The sequence below is a fragment of the Callithrix jacchus genome, chromosome 1 (genome assembly GCF_049354715.1).
Source record: "Callithrix jacchus isolate 240 chromosome 1, calJac240_pri, whole genome shotgun sequence".
NCBI classification, from domain to species: domain Eukaryota; kingdom Metazoa; phylum Chordata; class Mammalia; order Primates; family Cebidae; genus Callithrix; species Callithrix jacchus.
This window is the reverse complement of record NC_133502.1, coordinates 126,385,347-126,407,672: the sequence shown is the minus strand read 5'-3', so window position 1 is coordinate 126,407,672 and position 22,326 is coordinate 126,385,347. Positions and strand designations below refer to the sequence as shown.

Genomic DNA, 22,326 nt, shown 5'->3' with positions numbered 1-22,326 from the left:
GCAGAGGGGAGTTTTGGGGATCCTCTTAAGTCTAGCTGATTGGGGAAGTACATCAGCCTTCCTCAGTTCAGAGACAGAGAGTTCAGCCCAGCATAGGAAGACCTCTCCTAGAGACATATCCAAAGATGGAATGGCCTGCCTCAGAAGGGAGTAAGTCCCTTTCTCTGGAGAAACCAGGGAAGCCTCTATCCAAAGAGTGTTCAGTTACTGGCACTTTGATGCCCTTCTTTCGCCATGCTCAAGATTCTGTCCTGGTACCTTCTATTAAGTGTAATGGTAGACACTGGTCTGCAGTCTACTTAAACCCTATAAAAACTTGACCTTGCATTTTGAGTAAGCTGCCACCAAGACTATGGTAGGTAGATTCCTGGGTCACAGCATCTGAAATAAAAGGCTTGTATATTGTTTGATCTAGTTCATAGCCCAAGTCTTTATTAATATGGTTAAATATAGCGAACAGTACATTAGATAGTTCCTAATGTGCTATTACATTCGTGAAATAGACCTTTAAAATGATGAAAAATAGATATTCCCTTTTAGTTACAAATCCAAACATTTACCACAGTAGAAATCTTAAATCATAAAATAATTGTAACTATTTTTGTTATAAAAACATTACATGCACACAGAAGTAAAAAGCAAACACTATATTAGGAAAGACAGTAAGAGTGAGTCTCCTTCCTACCCCAGATCCATTTATTCCCTAGAGACGCCCAGTTTTATCAGTTTCTTTTCTAACCTGGCTTTTGTTACTAATTGTATCTTGGAGATCTTTCCACATCAGCACAGTCAGACTTTCATTCATTTTAACGACTACTTAGGATTTCACTGCATGGTTGGTTAAATCAGTCCCCTGTTGATGAACACTTAGGACATTTCATTTCTTGTTTATTTATTTACTTATTACAACAATACTACATGAGTATCCTCTTTGCCCATCGAGCACATTATACTGAGTAAAAGGCATTAACATATAAAATAAATTTCTGAAAATTAAAATTTGAAAGATATTTGTCAAATTATCCTCCAAAAGAATTGCACCAATTTATGCTCCCAGTAGCAATGAATGAGAGAACCTCAAACAGGTTTTTTTTTTTTTCTTTTTTTTTTTTTTGAGGTAGAGTCTCTGTCACCAGGCTAGAGTGCAGTGGCACAATCTTGGCTCACTGCCACCTCTGCCTCCTGGGTTCCAGCGATTCTCCTGCCTCAGCCTTCCAGATAGCTGGGATTATAGGCAGGCACCACTGCACCCAGCTAATTTTTCCATTTTTAGTAGAGATGGGGTTTCACCATGTTGACCAGGCTGGTCTCGAATTCTTGATCTCAAGTGATCTGCTCACCTTAGCCTCCCAAAGTGTTAGGATTACAGGCATGAGCCACCTCTTGGGGCCTCAAACAGTAAATTTAAATAAATCCTTTGAAGAGAGATTCAAATTGACTTCATTACAAAGCACATAAGCCTTTGTAATATAACTACCTTCTAATCCACTTGTTTTAGAAACCTGAGTTTTCCAAAGTTCGGTTAAATACAGGGTGCAGTTATGATAAAGGTATTTGACCTCTCTAAATTAAATGACAGGGTTAATCTCCTACACAGAATATGCAATTTCTATGGCAACATGTGCCCTTCGTACCTCAAGATCATTGCTTTCCCTACAGAAAGACTGAGAAGCACACTGCAAGTTGGCTTTCTACCTTGCAGTTACCAAAGCAGGGAACTCCTATTGTGCACAGACACCATTTCTGATATCATGTTATCTTTCATTCATTCCAAGTTTTAGTTTAGCTCATGCAGTTCAAACTTTCATAATCAGAGGATTTTTCTGGGTACTTGAATAGATGTTCTCTGTAAGGCTGGGCCTTGTCAAAAAAAAAATTTATTGAACCAGTACTAGCCACATTACTGCTTCAGAGATGTATTCTTATAAACATCTCCCTGGGGCTGGATCTTAGGAAGACAGCAGCCTAGTCTGTGCACATAACCAGACTAACCAGCTAGTAACCAGCATCAGGTCTGATAGAAAGACCAAACCAGCTGTGTGGGTAAAGCCACAGTCTTCCTGAAAACAGGACCAAGGAATTCTTTTAATTAGAATACATCCAGCTTTTCAAACTTCATTGCATCTTATTTTCATCATCTAAACTGTCAGCAGTAAAAGCAGAAAGATTGGACTTGGCAAAGAGAGGCAGATTTTGTCACACTGCATATGTAGAAGGTGTTAAATGGCAGCAGAAGGCAAATTGTGGATGCTTCTTTTTGTGTGTTTTTGACATCTCTAGAGATGAAGATTTAAGTTGCCTTCATCAGTCAAACTTGAATACTGTTATTTTAAATTAATAACATAATCCCCCCCAACTCATGAAGCTTTCTCTCTCTTTTTTTTTTTAAATAAGGTGGGAATTTGTTATACTCGGTGGTTGGCATGTTCAATTAGGCATGGTAAGTTTCTCTTTTGATTAGAGCTGAAGTGAACCAAATTATGTCATTTTAGTCATGGGCCTCTAAGCCTTTAGTTAAGGACTCTCAGCATGTGCCAGCACTTCTGCTGCTAACTCACATTTCAAATGAGATTTACAGGTACCAGATTACAATGTAAAGTTGAGGACTAAAATAAAAATAGAAACTTAACTCAGATTAAGTGACAATTCATAGACATATGAAATCTAGGGGTCAAGAGATGCTGTATGTTCACAAAATACGGTCAACCACTGAATACATGTTAGCCAAACATAAAATCTTCCACTTTATAATAAAATAAGTGATTGGGCAATATATAGGTTCCTCAAAAGAAAGAACTATTTTGTCTGATTCTGTTTTTTATATATAGGTCGTCATAACCTTTCAACACATATTTCTTGAGCACCTACTATTTTCCAGATGCAATAAATCAGATCAAAACTCCCCAAATGAATAATGTCACAACCCACTTGCAGAGAGACATACCCAAAATATGGGCTTTGACAAATTGACTCTAAAGAGAAATTTTATGCCCATTAGGAGGTAGTTGGGTTAAATGCTGGCAGGTCTTAGGATATGAGGTCTTCCTTTTTAGTAAAGTGATTCTTCATTCGCTTATCTCTTAGACATTCAGAGAGTTCCAGGGATGGGAACAAAAGGAGACATTTAAAGCTTCTGTCCAGCAGGCTCCACCTGGCTCAGAACTCCAAGTCTGAGTGAGCATCAGACAAACCCCTGAGAATTTCTTTGTGTGATCCATTTGTATCTGTATATGTGAGATCAAAATGTTCAAAAGATTAAGTTCCTAAAACAATGAATCAGGTGTCTTAAAATGATAAAGAACATCAGCTCTCAAACAGCGTCAGAGTCAGCCACGATTAATAAGTTGGTCCTTTTCCTGAAACATCATGTTCTGCAAGCTGATTGCTGGGAGGTTTTTCGTTTGTTTGTAAAATATCAATTACATCTGAACTCAATTAGATTATCTTGTTTTTTAAAAGGAGGGGATATGAAAATAGATAAACATTAACTATAAATGCTATTAGACTTAGGAAACTTAACCACAGCATTAACCAAGCAGAAAATCTGGCAAGTTTCCCACAGTGCCTTTCTAGGCTTTCCTTCTTTCCCTACCCCTAGAAAGGAAGGTAAGCTCAGAATATCACTTCCTATTGTGAAAAATCTGAGCACCTTCTCACACTCACATCCACTAATGTCTTTGTTGTTTGTGTTAATGTTGCTATATTCACAAACACTTCTGAGGACTAGCCTCAACAGTGAGCATTGAGGGCACAGATGAAGAACAGCATCCTTATCCTTGAGAGCCCCACAGTCTAGCTGGGGAGAGGGTCAGTAAAACACATTTGAGGCTCTATGAAAAGTGCCATAATGGGATGGGTATCAGGGGCTATGTTGGAAGAGAGGGACTCAAGAAAGGCTTCCAAAAGGATGAGATGCCTAAAGCAGAATCTTGAAAAAGAATAAGACAAATTCTTTAAGTTTCTTAAAAAGAAATAAAACAAGAAGTGTGGAGAATTCCAAGCCATGTGAAGGGTAAATTGGGAGGATGCAGGAGATGCAACTGAAAAACTGAGAGACCAATTACAAAAGCATGTTCTTATTTCTAACAATAAGGTGACCGTGCTAGGAAAGATGGTAGAACCAATTCACGTTTGGGCTGATCCATCCTTTATAGGTGGCCACAAAGGTCATTCTTCTAGAACATTATTAAAGAAAGCCTGAATGGGCACATGTGAGTAACCATATAAAAAGATGGCACTGGATTTGTCATTTACCATTTGCATCTGGATAGCTTTCAAATGAAGCAATTATTTAAATGGAACACAATTATTTAAATGGAGCACAAAGCTGCTAGAAAAAATATACTGGTTACTTCTATTACAATTAAAGCACAAAAGTCATAAATAGATAAAGACAGCTATAGCTACGGAAATAAATACCAATGTATATATGTATGCATGATTCCATATACATGCATATCTTTTCTTAGCTCTGCCCACTAAGAAAGCCTAGGAGCAATGACATCTTAGTAGCCATAAGCACACATAGTTCTCAGATCTTGGTTTCTAGATACCATTTTCCAGTAAAAGAAGTCAGTGCTTCTGGAGAAGTGATTACTTCCAAGTGCTGAACCAGGAAACATACAAAATGATACTGAAACATCTTGTGATGCCAGAAAATAAATAAATGCTTTAAAAAGGATGAAGCATGTTGACTGAACACAGAATCTAATCTGAAAGAGCTCCCAGGGTCTAGGCTGAAACAATTTAATTAACCAAATAAATAATGGACCCATAGAATAAAAGAAATACACATTTATACTATGTAAATAAATAAATAGGTATTATTTTCAGAATTCCAATTAATGAGTGTAGAGGAAATGAGGAAAATAGTCTTTTTTTATGCTAAGCAGACACGAATGGGGAAAAAGGGTCTTAATAAAAAAAATTCAGCTGCCCCATTTCATTACATAATGAGTTTGGTCACCGCTTGAGGTACAATCATGTATATATTCTCATTTATTACAGAAACTAGTCCTATGATTGTATCTATAAATCTAATATGACAATTAAATGTTGTTAATCTTCTCTATTATATGGTTTGTTAACAAAATATTTACTAAAGACACTTTATAAATATTACAAGAGTAATTTTATTTTTCTAGTATCAGTGTGGCCCTGTGGTTTGCATCATGCTTCACAGAAATTTGCATCAGTGGTTTGCATCATGCTTCACAGAAATTAGAAAAAAAATTAGAGGTTATACCTCAAAAACAGATTTGGAAATAAATAAAATTCTATGTTCTTAGTAGTTTCGTTTAAGATGAAATTTGTATTTTTAAGAAATAGAAATTTCTTTAAAATATTGCTTTTAAGAATAAAAATTAAGCCTGCCTCTATTAGGTGAATTAACTGTTCCCATAAGACAGTTGGTAGAATAAAAGAGGATTTGTTTCTTCTAGTTGCTAGGTGGCATCTTGTGTGGAGGAACTTTCACTATTATTCTCTGAGCCTCCATACCCTCCTACGAAGGCCTCCAGCATCCATCAGAGCACAAATCCGAAGTGTCTTTCTCACTTTAGGCTATGAACTCTACAAGGGTACCAGCCGGATCTATATTATTCACCAAATACAGCCCAGTACATAGCACGGGTTTGCTTACTATTTGCAGTGTGTTGATATGTGACTTGTACTAGCTTGAAAGGAAAATTGACTATCAGGAAGAGCTGATGATAGTGAGAGCTTCACTGCAGGACAGTGGAGGCCTGTGATGGGTGAGGTGTGATCCTAGGACACTTGTCCAAGGATACTAAAGATGACGGAGGAAAGATCCCTTTCCCAGAGAAGACTGCTTGCTGCTGGGGAAAGCAGATGTGTGGACAGCAAGCTGAAACAAGGGCTGTGACATGTATAAAGTGCCATGAGAATGATGGGTTTCCACTTGGAAAAGAGGGGTGTGTGCAGAGAAACCTTCAGGTTGGACATTGAGTTAGGCTTTGATGAATGAGGGGCAGCTTAATAAAAGACAAGGAGCCAAGGCCCAGTTTTCCCTGCCCTGCTCTGTACGGGGTTCACCAAATCTCCTGTCCCATGAAAAGGGCTCCTTTGCACACGCACCTTGCTGGCCCTGGAAATATGTAGAGGGGGACAACTGATGTGTCTCCCCTGCCTTCCACCACTATAGTATAAACACCTGGTGTACCCCGTTTTTCTCCTATTTACCTCTAGAAAGTCCTGAGATCTCATAGGTAGACACTCAGCTCTACTGGGGCCATGGGTTTGGAGGCCCTAAAGACATTTACTCTGGGTCATTTGCCGACTGGAAGCACATTACAGAGTCATAACCTCATCTACTAGTATAGAAACCATGAACGCAAGGATTTGTTGAGCCCAATCTGATGCTGGAGATACAGCAGTGAACAAAACCAGTGAAAAGCCTTGCCCTTTTGAAGCTTGTCTCTGCCAGTGAAAAACACCAAACCATCTATAGTCATAATGATAGAGTATATTAGATGGTGATAACTACTTTAGAGCAAATAAACCTGGGATAAGAAATGCTGGAGAGAGAAGGTACACATTTAAATATGCTCCTCAGAGAAGCCTCAATGAGGTGACGTTTGAACAAGCTCAGTGGCCCTTTGGGGGAAGAATACTCCAGGTAGAGGGACCAGACAATGCTATGGCACAGAGGTGAGATGGTGCACAGGGTTTTCAAGAGCCAAGAGACCAGCATGGCTGGAGCAGTGAGAGGAGAGGGGTAGGGCACAAGGTCAGTGCAGTCAGGATGAGCTTTACTGGACAGAATCAGTAAGACTTTGGCTTTCACTTTGACCTGGGGACCCAGTGCAGGATTTTGCAGAGAAGTGTCATGCTCTGTTTTATTAATCACTAAAGATGCTGGAATGAAACTTGCCAGGGGCCAGAGAGGGAAGGGTAGAAGAGGGAGACTCAGACCAGCAGAATTATTCCTGCGTGACTTGGTGCTGGTTGGGTGGGCGTGTGGAGTAGGGAGTGGGAAAGGGGTGGAAGGAAGAAGTGGTCAGATTCTGAAAACTTTTAAAAATAGAGACGCCAGATTTGCTGGTAGATGGCATGTGGGGCGTGAAGGAAAAAAGGGGAACCAGGATAACTTCACGGTGCTGCATCAGTTCTTTTGCAAGCCTTCTAAGAGTGATGATGGCCAATCTGCCTAACTTAAATATCTGCTTCCAGGAAAAAAAAAAAAGGACAAGGAATAAAGGGGAGGAAAGTTCAGGCACACTTTTGCTTTTTAAGCTACCTGCCAAGCCATAAACTTCAAAGAAAGAGACAAGAAAGGCAGAACTGAAAACACAAAAATAGATTTTAAAAGGCTGTTTCCTAGTTTTTCCTCCTGTGTTATTTTTTCCTTTCTTCTCCTAAGGCCTGGTCTGTTCACTGAGGTATGTGTGGCCACTCTCTTTGCATCTTTCCCTCTCTTTTGTCCCATTGTTGTTTCTGTGTTACAGATGCTTAGAATGTTCTGTAGCAGCGTGAAGCTAATCTGGTCATCACCCCCAAAGGATTCCATTTGTAACCTTGCCTATTATAGGCTTGGTGGGAAAGATGGGAAGGAGTTTCCAAGGGGCTGTTTTAATAAACAGCAGAAGAGAAACTACATTTATTTTCTTTGAGTGAACAGACCCTCCAAAGGTGGTTTTTTCATGCAGCATGAAGCTTCTGTTTTGTGTCAGAATGATGTGGTCAAGGAGTTTGATTGCTGGTTGTTTTTTAAAATTCACATTCAGCTCTTATGCTTTATCTTTTACTTCCGCACTTCCCTACCACCCCCTCAACACACACTCCTCTGAGGACGCTCAGCTGGTACTCTTTTGCAAATTTCAGACCAAGCTAAACTATATTAAAATTGTGTACTAGGTTTTGACGTAGGTGCCTCACGATTTGAGCAGTTTGCTACTTCTGAGATTTTTAACTATACAAATATCTGTAGCTACATAAAAATACAACACTTGAAGGGTTTAGACCACAAGAGAGTCTGTTTTTTAAAGTTGCCTCAAAACACGTTAAAAATAACTCCTTCACTCACCTTGAAAAGTACTCAAAAATATCATAATTCTTTTTCGCCAGCACAAAGTTACACAATCATTTCTTAGATTCGTTCCTCTATGCCACCCTTTAGGGTGGAATCTGTGCCTAAAATATCTTGGAATCTGTGCCTAAAATATCTGAGCAATCCCTTTTACCACCAGGGTCTGCACCTGAGGCTGCTAGGCGTCAGTTCTATTTTAAATATCCATCTTGTTTTCAGTAATTTCGGAGAAGAATTTCCTGTGTTCCACTTCCATAATAATAGCAACCCTTTCTGAATAGCAGTTCCTAAACCCTTGCTGTTTATCAGAGGCCACTGAAACATGCAATGGGTATTAACCCATTGGACCTTCCAAGAACTGTGTGAGCTGGATGCTCTTCTTATCTCCACCTTACTCATTGTGAACCTGCGGTGGAGAGGGGTGAAGAACCTAGTGCATCATGAGGTTCTTTTGAGCAAATGCATTTTGCAGAGCAATAGTTCTTTGGTCTGAATTTTGGTCCTGCAGGTGATGGGGGAAAACTGATCATCATCTTCCCATTTTAAGATTGCAGAGATATCCATGTTTAAAGCCCAAAAAGCCAGCTCCATCACCTTGACCCTCTAAATTGCGGAAAGATGTAAAATGATTCTTTTTCTAATCAGTTTTGGGGGATTCACTGAAACCTGAATACCAGTCCAATAAGGCCCTGTATGCTTCAACTCCTGGGTCTGAATGTGGCTGATTATTTAGCTCAGCCTGTGTGGATTGAGAGAAGAGAAGATGGCAACAATTCTCCTAGAGCGACTCTGGGCCACATCACCCTTATCCCTGAGATTCTGTTTGATTCTCATTTTTCCTCTTATTTAGAGTTCTTTCAGTGCCACACATTGTGATAAGCCCTTTACCCACATTTTCTCACAGAAGACCCCTGCAGCTAAGCTCTTCCCTGGATGACAGAAAATGAGAAAATGAGTACAGGGCATGTATGGAGGTAGTATGTCACCAGTAACTCTACCAATGCCACTGGAATCCCTGCTTAACAGATGGGAGAACTAAAGCCCAGAAGTATTTAGACACTCACCCATCACTCAGCAGAGACACTGAGAGAGCTAGGGGTTGAACTCAGATCTACCTGCCTCTCATCACATCCACTTAGCCTCCATTTAACTATCAAACTGTGCTGTCCCAACACACACACACACCCTGTTGCTGTTCTTTCTAGCTTGTGAGTTGGGGATGAACAGGTCCTGAAGGTGCCATGTCTTCCTACCCCAAGGCAGAGAGGATCACTTCAAAACTCGCAGTTTCTCTGCTGGCTTCTGCCCCAGGTCCTTCATGCTCACGTGTATCTGTTAGCTTCATCCTCACAGCATTTCTCAAAAGGTGCCCTGTGTCGATCCCAGGGGTGTCCAGTGGGCTGTAATTGGCGAATCTGGCTTTGTCTCGCTCTGCCCCACCCCGCCCCCCGAAGGATTACACATGTGTGTCACATTCTGAAGGTGGGCCCTCAACTGCTCCCTTTCTAGAAACTAGTCTTTAAGGGAAAATCCTTCTAGGCTACGGAGCAGCCGTTGTCAGCACTTACGTCATGGAATGACGTAATGATGGGACAAAAAGAGAAAAAATGGAGATAAAAAGAGCATCCATCTCATACAGTTCTTGGATGGTCCAATGAACTGTCCTTTCCTTTCCTTTCCCTTCCCTTTTTTAATACCCATTACATGTTTCAATGGCCTCTGATAAACAGCAAGGGCCTAGGAATTGCTACTCAGAAAGGGTTGCAATTATTGTAGAAGTGGAAGACAGGAAATTCTTCCCCAGGTCATATTAGTTGGGACAAAGAATCACCTAGGGGAAAGGCTGAATTGAAGAAGTTGGAGAGGTCTGTGGAGAAGACAATTCCCCACCAGTCTTGCTGCTTTGCCTTGCTGCCCCTAAGGCTAGGTCCCAAAGAGGATACAAATAAGGCTAATCCCTCCTACCATTCAATCGTGCAGAAAACCTGAGGTGCTGCTGCAGTGAAAAGAGTAACATGCAGTCTCACTGGCCTGTAAAATATTTGAGAACCTATAAAATTCCAATTCTAGGGTTATCTCCTACCCTGTTCTCCTAGATTTTCCTTGGAGATTTGGGGAAGACCAGCCCATGAGTGCCAGTGGCCAACACTGTTCTGAAAGATGCTTCCTGGAAAAGGGCATGGCTCCCCTTCCATGCTTTTGGGTCCCTTTCCTTATCATTTTTCTCTGGCACACACCTTAACTCTGAAAAGTCTTATAACCACAAGCAATATGTGATTAGCTGGTTCCTATCCAATATTTTCTCTGGCATGATTCATGACTTTAGGACATTATTTGAGTTGGGTTCTTTCAGGTTTAATTTCCACTGACCTATTTGTTTCTGCTTCTGAATGCTTTCCTGCTTTATTATTATTTTACATTTAATTTTAAAATAGCAAATATTGATCATCTATCTTTCTTAGAGTGGCAGGATATTCTAAGTTCAAAAAATGCCCTTGAGACCATGATGGAATGGTTTTACTGGTAGAAGCCTCATCTCCAGTAAAGTTTCAGAACCTCTTTTTTTCCTCTTCTGGGTGGAAAATCACTTGATTTGGGACTTTTTGGAGTTATCTTCTGCAAGAAGTAACCCCTCTTTAGGCTGAGAGCTACAGAGTACGGAAGCTCACTCTTGTTATCTGTTTATCTAGTCTCCTAATAAGACTAGATAAACAGTTTGGTAGCCAGAAAAGTGTCTTGCATTCACACAGCCTGGACAACCTCCAGACAATCACAACCCCCTGCCGGCCTCCTCCTTCCTTGCATTCCTCTTTCTCTCTTTTTTCTATCCTTTCTTGTTCTTCTTTACCACCTTCTTTTCCTAATCTCCAGGCTTTCTTTCCTTTTCCTTATTCTTCCCAGAGTTTCTCTTGAAGATTAAATAGAAACAACCAAATTCAGGCTATCTTCCAGGATGGTGAAGCTAATGCTGACCTTCAATATTCCTCACGGATGGAGTCACGCCCATCACCTCTTCCTTCCTTTTCATTCCTTAGGCAGCCCAAGCCACACACCGACCTCTTTTTCTCCATGAAATGTTTTTCTTCCTACCTCTTTTGAGAGTGTACTCAATGGTGCGCATTCATTGCCTAGACTAAGGTACTTATGTCCTAGAGATTGCCTTTGTTGTGGCAATGTCCAAGCTTGTGACTAATGGAGCCGTGAGCAGAAAAGGTCACAGCTTGTGTCATTTTCACTGCTGGAGTCCATTGATCTGACTCTAGTTTACAGGTGCTGTCAGTCCCAGCCAGTCACACAAGTCATCACTATGACCACATGCCATGATTCCAAACCATGGAGACGGGCTGTGGGTGCCTATCTGCCATGCTTTATCCTAGGAAAAGAAGCTCTCCGGGAGAAACATTTTTGTTTGGTTTGGTTCTAAGTAGAAAAGTAGAGTGAGATCACCTGTTAATATTCTGCTAGGGAACACAGTCAATAAAAAAATACCTAGTGGGAAAACTGTAGGGGTTATGGTGTTTTGAGACAGTCGTATCTGAATCTAGGCAATCATCAGTTTAAAATGAGAGGTTTTTTTTATATCTTAAATGTTCCCAAGGAAGAAATTTAAGGATTAAAAAAGAAAAATGCTGTTTCCCTAATCTCTGCACTTTTGCCTGCTTTTTTTTTTTTTGGTTGCTTATTGCATGCATTTGCCCATTAATTATGTCAATAATGAAGAAGAAATTAAACAATGCACTTGTAGCACAGCTGTTTAAAATGATTATTTTGAGAATGGCATTTTTTCTAGTACCTTTCTTTTTTATTTTTCCATAAGCTATTGGGGTACAGGTGGTCTTTGGTTACATGAGTAAGTTCTTTAGTGGTGATTTATGAGATTTTGGTGCACCCATCACCCATACGTACACTGCACCATATTTGTAGTCTTTTATCCCTCGTCCCCCTCTCACTCCTCCCCGCAAGTCCCAAAGGCTATTGTATCATTCTTATGCCTTTACATCCTCATAGCTTAGTTCCCACATATCAGTGAGAACATACAATGTTTATTTTCCATTGCTGAGTTGCATCACTTAGAATAATAGTCTCCAATCTCATCCCGGTCACTGCAAATTCTGTTAACTCATTCCTTTTTATGGCTACATAGTATTCCATTTTATATATATATATATTTATGTTTATATATACCATGGTTTCCTTATCCACTCGTTGATTGATGGGCATTTGGGTTAGTTCCACCATTTCTCACCTGTGAATTGTGCTGCTATAAACATGCATGTCTGGCACCGTTCCCAAAGCGTCTCATCACCAACATTACTTGCTGCACTCAGTTGATCCTTCCTTGCCCTAAATCCACAAATGGAATCAGTTGCCTCCTTGACGCCTTAATTGCAGCTGACTCAGCTAATCTGGAAAGCCCTGATGCATGCTCCTGACTCATTTAGAAACAGCAATGTTAATTATAAGAGAGGCTGAGTATCCCTTATCTGAAATGCTGGGGACCACAGGTGTTTTGGATTTCAGATTTTGGCTTTTTGAATTAGGGATACTAAACGTGAATGTTTGAAAACTGAAGTCAAATCAGAGGACCCCTGGGCTTGGCTTTCCTTCCCAGCGCATTGTCAAAATCTGGTCTGGGATGAGAGTTTAAGTCCAGAGAAATGGCCATGCCTCCAGAGCAGCTCTCTTTCTCTAGACCTGTTTTGGAGCTCAGCAGTAGGGGAGCTTTAGTGATGCTTGGTGCTTTTGTTAATTTTATGAGCAACTTGGAGGGGAGGGAAGGGATTCTCAAATAGGAATGGGCTGAAAAATCTACAAAGTCAAGAAAGTCCCCTTCAGGAAGGCCCTGGTGCATTGGAGTTGGACAGAATGGAGTGGTCGTGCTGTTAGTACAGCATGACTGAGGCGGCCACATGCCTGCTTGGCCCTGAGACTCTTTATCTTCTTTCTCATTGTGTCTCCTTCCTGCTTCAGGGAGGTTCAGAGAAAAGGCTTCAATTCTCCACAAGATTGCCAAGAAGAAATGTCATGTGGATGAAAATGAGCGGCAGAATGGGGCTGCCAACCATGTAGGTAAGTGCAGGGAAACATCAATCCCATACCTTTCCTGGGGGAAGTGAGGGGAGCAGCGAGTCAGAACCAGTGTGGAAACCCCTAACTTGATGCAGACACAGACCTTTCCCGAACAACAGGAAATGAGTCCCTCTTCCCCTGTGGGAACAGGATATGCATGGGCATTGCACGTTACCAGTAACTCTAGAAGTCCAAAAAGAGTAAAATTATTCTCTGAGGAACCTGAAGTAAAACCAACTCTTAACTAGTCATCTCCATTCAAGAATAGAAAATCACTGTATTTCAGGGATTCTACATAAAGAGTATACACACGCACACACACACACACACACACGCACACACAGTGTCATTTAATGTTTAACCAAAGGTGAGAGTCCCCCTTTTGTAATTCTTGCCTGCTAACCAGCTTGTTTTTACCTGTGACATTGCTTATGGCACACACTTGGTCACTGCTGAACTGAGTGAGAGTCCTTTTGAGATGATGCTGCCTCCTGTTTCTTCAGAATTCAGCAATAACAGTCCTCAGGTCTCTTTTCACTGACTTTTGCAGAGCTCCTGTGTGACCAGATTGTGACATTCAGACATCTTATTTTAACTTGGAACATGATGTTCCTTCTCTCCTGTCTGTAACTATAATATAGCTCTCTAATTCTAAATTCAAACTAAATTTAACCTGATCTGGATCTATGCTATAAACGAAGCTATTACCCGAGTAACTAAAATTATCTGCAGACAAAATTCAACAGCATTGCACTCAAAATACTGACACTCCATAGAAGAGCTTCTGCCTCTCCTGTCATCCTAACTTCTACCTCAGGGAAAATTTTTGGCCGAGAAACAGTTAAGATGCAGTTAGATATGAAAAGAAAAACTGGAAAGAAGTCAGCTAAAGTGTTAACAATAGTTACTTCCTAAAGCTGGGATTATGAGTTATATATATTTTTTCTGCTACTTTATGCTTCTATAAAGTTTTTTAGAATAAGTAGGTTTTACTTTTGTACTATAAAAATGCAAAGCCACGCCATGAAAATCTACCGCATAGGTTGAGTTTTATTTGTGATGTTTAGATTCAACTACACAAGTTATTTTTTCTACTTCCCTTGTTGACTCATCTTTTGTAGAATGAGGTAGCTTAGAATGAAAGATTCCTAGGCTCAGTCCTAGTCCTCCTCCTGATGCCTGGCCAATCTTAGATTTGGATTTAATCTTTTTTAAGGAGGTAGGACGCTTAATTCCAAGGATCTTTCTAATGTTATTGGGTCTCTGAATGACTTTGTAACTAGAAAATAGTGTGTGTCTAATGCTTTTCAAAGTAAGTCCAAGATTTATGTTCATATTTTCTTTGATTATGAGCCCCCAGCCTGCTGGGTAAAAGCACTTTGTAAGCTAAGATGTGCACACACAGGTTCGATATTATGCCTGGCAGGTAGTCTCTGCTCATCTGTTCATCTCTGTTCTTGGACGTCTTCACTCCCCTTTTATGCAGTATTCTGAGTTACTAGGGTCAACTTGACCATTGGAGGCTAATCCTAAGGTTGTATCACATCAACCAGTAGATTTCTCCAGAGTTTTAATGTTTACCCAAGGTTCTTAGTATATTTTTATTTAAATAACTGAATCAAGCATACTAAGAAAAACTGGCATAGCCACACGCACCACGTCACATACACATCGCTGTCACTACTAAAAACTTGGAAAGATAAAGTTAATTTAAGTTTCTATGGTTTTTCATATTTAAATCTATTCGTGCGTCTATATTCCACAACTAAATACATGAATAAACGTAAATATTTCCCTGTGATTTCCAAAATTTGGCGGCTTCAAACTCAACAATTTTTATGTAACTCTCAAATTCTTAAGCACCAGTGATAGAAATGTCTAGTCCTTCTGAAGCTGCTGGGGGAAAAAAAAAAGCTTATTCTCATGTTTGATGAGCAGCTGATATTGCTCAGATATGATACTGATGAGCATTCTGATACCCCAGCAAACCTGACAGCATCCTACAGCCTCATTTCCTCCCAAAATCCATGATTTGACCTAAAACAGCCGGAGTGTGTGCTTTCAATAGGAAACTTTAAATTTCCCTCCCAGTGAAGTCTCAGCAGACCTGAGTGGTGCCAAAACACTGAGCACCTGGAGGTACTCCTGTTTGTTATGATAAAAAGAATTCTTCTAGTGAAAGGCAGGCACTATAATCAGGATCCAAATCATTTATGGTTCTCGATTGCTCTGCACAAGGCACTGTGCTAAATGCTTTATATGCATTTTCTTATTCAATCTTTACAGAAGTACTCTTTTGTCATATTTGTCTTATTGTTGTTATTAGTGGCAGTAGTAGCAACAGTAATAGTAATAGCAGTATTGTTATTACTGTAATCATAGTAATAGCAGTAATTGTTTTACCATCACCCCAATTTTACAGATGAAGAAACCAACTCTCAGAGAGGTTGAGTCACTTGCTAAGGGTCACACAGCATAAGCTGTAGATCCAGAATATGAAGCCAGGCCTGTCTGATTCCCAGTGTTACAGAGTCCCAGTGCTTAACCATTACCCTAGAGTCACTTCTCAAGTGTCAAATCTGCACTTGCTGACCTCTGACTTCACTCTAGCCAAATGTTCTCTAGATTGAGGAATGACACAGGCTTTGGCCTCTATTACTTCTCCAGTTCCCCCTTGCCTTGCCTGCAATAGGATGTGCCCATGTGGAATGTGCTAAGTAGCATTCACCAACCCGCCCTGCCCATGGCCACCTAGGCACTGGAAGAGTTTCCACTCACAGTGCCTGAATTATAGCTGAACATAATGTCCCTTTGGGGTCAACCTGTCAAACCCCCTCATTTCACAGATAAGGTTCCCAAATCCCAGAGATAGAAGGGGACTAGCCTAAGGCGACAGCCTGATTGTAGCAGAGTAAAGTCTAGGACCCTGAAGCCCTAGCCAATGTCATTTCCAGAGTACAGTATGAAAGAAAAGATATTATTGTAAGAAAATATCAGAAGGATGCAGTCCCGGGTGTAAACAATGGTATGTAGATCAGGTGTGGTTTTGGTTTTAAAATGCCTACATTCATGTTCCTGAATAGCTAGTTGGTAAATTGCCTAGACTTGAGAAGGGCATACCATAGGAGCTGATAGGGCACTCGGGGTAAGGTGTCATGCCACAGCAGCAAGCCAGGGCGCTATTAAGGATTCAGGGTAGTATCCTGAAAGATGTGGGGAAAAACGGTGAAATTCCTTTCCCACTTGGCTCAACACCAGCCCTGGGCCTTATCACCCCTGGGACACCACTATCCTCTGCTTTGGCCCAACATTTGAGGAAGCTCTTTTCAGTATTGCTCTTTACCCCCATTGATTCCATTTGCTATCTCTCTCTCTCTCTCTCTCTCTCTCTCTCTCTCTCTCTTTCTGTGTGTGTGTGTGTGTGTGTGTTTAAATTATGTCACAGAAAAAATCGAGCTTCCGAACAGCAACAGCACAGAGGTTGAAATGACACCATCCAGTGATGCTTCAGAACCTGTACAAAATGGAAATCTCTCCCACAACATCGAAGGTGCAGAAGCCCAGGTATGGCTTTTCTCCATTGCTCTTCTGGGCTACGGTTCTTATTGATGTCCTACCGTGCAGCACAGACCCTTGGAATCTGTATTCTCCTTGGAAGCTCCAGCTCTCAGCTGGGTGGGAATCAGGTAGGGTCTTATTCATCCTTGTGTGTATTGCCCAGTGCCACCTCAGGGTCCCACATGCAGCAAGCTCTACATTTATTGAATGAATATGAATATTGTCTAAGCCACTGTTTCTCCAGGTGAGGTTGGAGGACTTATACATCAGCATCTCCTAGGAATGAAAATGCAGATCCCTAGGCCATGTACTAGGTGTGATAAAGCAGGATCACTGGGAAGCAGCACATAGGAATTAGCATTTTAAATTAGCTTCCAAAGTGATTTTTGTTATTTATTTTTATTTTATTTATTATACTTTAAGTTCTGGGGTACATGTGCAGAACATGCAGGTGTGTTACATAGGTATACACGTGCTATGGTGGTTTGCTGCATCCATCACCCTGTCATCTACATTAGGTATTTCTCCTAATGCTATCCCTCCCCTAGCCCCCCACCCCTGATAGGCTCCAGTGTGTGATGTTCCCCTCCCGGTGTCCATTATGAGTGAGAATACCCACTTATGAGTGAGAACATGCAGTATTTTGGTTTTCTGTTCTTATGTTGGCTTGCTGAGAATGATGGTTTCCAGATTCATCCAAGTCCCTACAAAGGACACGAACTCATCGTTTTTTATGGCTGCATAGTATTCATGGTGTATATGTGTCACATTTTCTTCCTCCAGTCTATCATTGATGGGCATTTGGTTCCAAGTCTTTGCTATTGTGAACAGTGCCACAGTAAACATACATGTGCATGTGTCTTTATGATAGAATGATTTATAATCCCTTGGGCATAGCATATACCCAGTAATGGTATTGCTGGGTCAAATGGTATTATTTCTAGTTCTTGATCCTTGAGGAATTGCCACATTGTCTTCCACAATGATTGAACTAATTTACACTCCCGCCAACAGTGTAAAATCATTCCTATTTCTCCACATCCTCTCCAGCATCTGTTGTCTCCTGATTTTTTAGCAATCGCCATTCTAACTGGCCTGAGATGGTATCTCAATGTGGTTTTGATTTGCATTTCTCTAATGACCAGTGATGATGAGCATTTTTTCATATGTCTGTTGGCTGCATAAATATCTTCTTTTAAGAAGTGTCTGTTCATATCCTTTGCCCACTTTTTGATGGCATTATTTGTTTTTTTTCTTGTAAATTTCTTTAAGTTATTTGTAGATTCTGGATATTAGCCCTTGGTCAGATGGGTAAATTGCAAAAATTTTTTCCCACTCTGTAGGTTGCCTGTTCACTCTGATATAGTTTCTTTTGCTGTGCAGAAGCTCTTTGTTTAATAATATCCTACTTGTCTATTTTGGCTTTTGTTGCCATTGCTTTTGGTGTTTTAGTCAGGAAGTCTTTGCCCATGGCTATGGCCTGAATGGTATTGCCTAGGTTTTCTTCTAGGATTTCTTCTAGGGTTTTTAGGGTATCAGGTCTTATGTTTAAATCTTTCATCCATCTTGAGTTAATTTTTATATAAGGTGTAAGGCAGGGATTCAGTTTCAGCTTTCTGCATATGGCTAGCCAGTTTTCCCAACACCATTTATTAAATAGGTAATCCTTTCCCCATTGCTTGTTTTTGTCAGGTTTTTAAAAGATCAGATGGTTGCAGATGTGTGGCATTAATTCTGAGGCCTCTGTTCTGTTTCATTTGTCTATATCTCTGTTTTGGTACCAGTACCATGCTGTTTTGACTACTGTAGCCTTATAGTATAGTCAGGTAGTATGATGTCTCTAGCTTTATGGGTTTTTTTTTGTTTTTTGTTTGTTTGTTTTGCTTAGGATTGTCTTGGCTGCTTGGGCTCTTTTTTGATTCCATATGAAATTTAAGGTGGTTTTTTTCCAATTCTATGAAGAAAGTCAATGGTAGCTTGATGGGGATAGCATTGAATCTATAAAATACTTTGGGCAGTATGGCCTTTTCCACAATATTGTTTCTTCCTATCCATGAGCATGGAATGTTCTTCCATCTATTTGTATGCTCTCTTATTTCCTTGAGCAGTGGTTTGTAGTTCTCCTTGAAGAGGTCCTTCACATCCCTTGTAAGTTGTACTCCTAGTTATTTTATTCTCTTTGTAGCAATTGTGAATGGGAGTTCACTCATGATTTGGCTGTTTGTCTCTTATTGGTGTATAGAAATGCTTGTAATTTTTACGCATTGATTTTGTATCCTGAGGTTTAGCTGAAGTTGCTTATCAGCTTAAGGAGTTCTGGGGCTGAGATAATGGGGTCTTCTAAATATACAATCATGTCATCTGCAAATAAAGATAATTTGACTTTCTCTTTTCCTAATTGAATACACTTTGTTTCTTTTTCTTGCCTGATTGCCCTGGCCAGAACTCCTACTATGTTGAATTGTAGTGGGGAGAGAAGGCATCCTTATCTTTCAAAGGGAATGCTTCCAGTTTTTGCCCATTCAATATGATATTGGCTGTGGGTTTTTCATTAAATAGCTCTTATTATTTTGAGATACATTCCATTGATACCTAGTTTATTGAGAATTTTTAACATAAAGGGCTGTTGAGTTTTGTCAAAAGCGTTCTCTGCACCTATTGAAATAATCATGTGGTTTTTGTCTTTGGTTCTATTTATGTTATGGATTACATTTACTGATTTGTGTATGTTGAACCAGCCTTGCGTCACAGAGATGAAGCTGACTTGATCATGATGGATAAGCTTTTTGATGTGCTGTTGGATTTGGTTTGCCAGTATTTTATTGAGGAATTTCGCATCAGTGTTCATCATGGATATTGGCCTGAAATTTTCTTTTTTAGTGTGTCTCTGCCAGGTTTTGGTATCAGGATGATGTTGGTCTCATAAAATGAGTTAGGGAGGATTCCCTCTTTTCATATTGTTTGGAATCGGTTCAGAAGAAATGGCACCATCTACTCTTTGTACCTCTGGTAGAATTCAGCTGTGAACCCATCCAGTCCTGGACGTTTTTTGGTTGGTAGGCTATTAATTGCTGTCTCAATTTCAGACCTTGTTATTAGTCTATTAAGAAGGTCAGATTCTTCCTGATTTAGTCTTGGGAGGGTTTAAGTGTCTAGGAATTTATTCATTTCTTCTAGATTTACTGGTTTATTTGCATAGAGTTGTTTGTAGCAATCTCTGATGGTAGTTTATATTTCTGTGGGATCAGTGGTGATATCTCCTTTATCATTTTTATTGCATCCATTTGATTCTTCTCTCATTTATTCTTTATTAGTCTGGCTAGCAGTCTATCTATTTTGTTGATCTGTTCAAAAAACCAGCTCCTCAATTTACTGATTTTTTTAGGAGTTTTTTGTGTCTCAATCTCCTTCAGTTCTGCTCTGCTCTTGGTTATTTCTTGTTTTCTGCTAGCTTTTGAATTTGTTTGATCTTGCTCCTCTAGTTCTTTTAATTGTGAGGTTCGAATGTCGATTTTAGATCTTTCCATCCTTCTCTTGTGGGCATTTAGTGCTATAAATTTCCCTCTACACACTGCTTTAAATGTGTCCCAGAGATTCTGGTATGTTGTGTCTTTGTTCTCATTGGTTTCAAAAAACATCTTTATTTCTGCCTTCATTTCATATTTATCCAGTAGTCATTCAGGAGCAGGTTGTTCAGTTTCCATGTGGCTGTACAGTTTTGAGTGAGTTCCTTAATCCTGAGTTCTAATTTGATTACCCTGTGGTCTGAGAGACTGTTATGATTTCCATTCTTTTGCATTTGCTGAGGAGTGTTTTCTAATTATGTGGTCAATTTTAGAATAAGTGTGATGTGGTGCTGAGAAGAATGTATATTCGGTGGATTTGGGGTGGAGAGTTCTGTAGATGTCTGTTAGGTTTGTTTGGTCCAGATCTGAGTTCAAGTCCTGCATACACTTGTTAATTTTCGGTCTCATTGATTTGTCTAATATTGACGCTGCTGTGTTAAAGCCTCCCATTATTATTGTGTCAGAGTCTAAATTGCTTTGTAGATCATTAAGAACTTGCTTTATGTATCTGGGTGCTCCTGTATTGGGTGCATATATATTTAGGATAATTAGCCCTTCTTGTTGCATTGATACCTTTACCATTATGTAACGTCCTTCTTTGCCTCTTTTGATTTTTGTTAGTTTAAATTCTGTTTTATCAGAGACTAGGATTGTAACTCCTGTTGTTGTTTTTTTCTCTCCATTTGCTTGCTAAATTTTTCTCCTTCCCTTTATTTAGAGCCTATGTGTGTTTTTGCACATGAGATGGGTTTCCTGAATACAGCACACCAATGGGTCTTGACTCTATCCAATTTGCAGGTTGTGTCTTTCAATTGGGGCATTTAGCCCATTTACATTTAAGGTTAATATTGTTATGTGTGAATTCGATTTTTCCATTTTGATGCTTGGTTTGCTCATTAGTTGATGCTGTTTCTTCATAGTGTTGATGGTCTTTACAATTTGGTATGTTTTTGCAGTGGCTGGTACAAGTCATTCCTTTTCATGTTTAGTGCTTCCTTCAGGTGCTCTTTTAAGGCAGGCCTGGTGGTGACAAAATCTCTCAGCATTTGCTTCTCCATAAAGGATTTTATTTCTCCTTCACTTATGAAGCTTAGTTTGGCTGGATATTGAATTCTGGGTTGAAAATTCTTTTTTAAAATAATGTTGAATATTGGCCCCAATCTCTTCTTGCTTGTAGGGTTTCTGCTGAGAGATCCACTGTGAATCTGATGGACTTCCCTTTGTGGCTAACCTGGCCTTTCTCTCTGCTGCCCTTAGCATTTTTTCCTTCATTTCAACCCTGGTGAATCAGATGATTATGTGTCTTGGGGTTGCTCTTCTCAAGGAGTATCTTTGTGGTAGTCTTTGTATTTCCTGAATTTGAATGTTGTTCTGCCTTGCTAGGTTGGGGAAGTTCTCCTGGAGAGTATCTTGAAGAGTGTTTTCCAACTTAGTTTCATTCTCCCCATCACTTTCAGGTACCCCAATCAAATGTAGATTTGGTCTTCTCACATAATCCCATATTTCTTGGAGGCTTTATTTCTTTTCACTCTTTTTTCTCTAATCTTGTCTTCTTGCTTTATTTTGTTGAGTTGATCTTCATCTCTGATATCCTTTCTTCTGCTTGATCAATTCAGCTATTGAAACTTGTGAGGAAAAAAAGGAAACTTGTATATGCTTCACGAAGTTCTCATGCTGTGTTTTTCACAAGTTGTTTATGTTCTTTTCTATGTTAGCTATTCTAGTTAGCATTTTGTCTAACCTTTTTTCAAGGTTCTTAGCTTCCTTGCATTGGGTTAGAACATGCTCCTTTTGCTCATAGGAGTTTGTTATTACCCACCGTCTGAAGCCTGCTTATTTCAATTCATCAAACTCATTTTCCATCCAGTTTTGTCCCCTTGCTGGTGGGGAATTGTAATCCCTTCGAGGAAAAGAGGCATTCTGGTTTTTGAAAATTTCAACCTTTTTTGCTGGTTTCTTCCCATCGTCATGGATTTATCTATCTTTGGTCTTTGAAGTTGGCAAATTTTGGATGATTTCTCTGAGTGGATGTCCTTTTTATTGATGGTGAAACTATTTCTTTCTGTTTGTTAGTTTTCCTTCTAA

The 22,326-nt window shown here is 39.9% G+C and overlaps 1 protein-coding gene across 3 annotated transcripts in view; it reads left to right on the top strand.

Moving 5' to 3' along the window:
* SLC24A2 (solute carrier family 24 member 2) overlaps nucleotides 1-22,326 on the top strand; it is a 281,759-nt gene that overhangs the window by 194,132 nt on the left and 65,301 nt on the right. For all 3 annotated transcript variants that reach the window (XM_008997580.5, XM_035306629.3, XM_008997571.5), the window contains 2 exons: nucleotides 13,019-13,117; nucleotides 16,563-16,681. In XM_008997580.5, coding sequence (XP_008995828.1) covers nucleotides 13,019-13,117; nucleotides 16,563-16,681 — 218 coding nt within the window. The remainder of the gene's footprint in view (nucleotides 1-13,018; nucleotides 13,118-16,562; nucleotides 16,682-22,326) is intronic.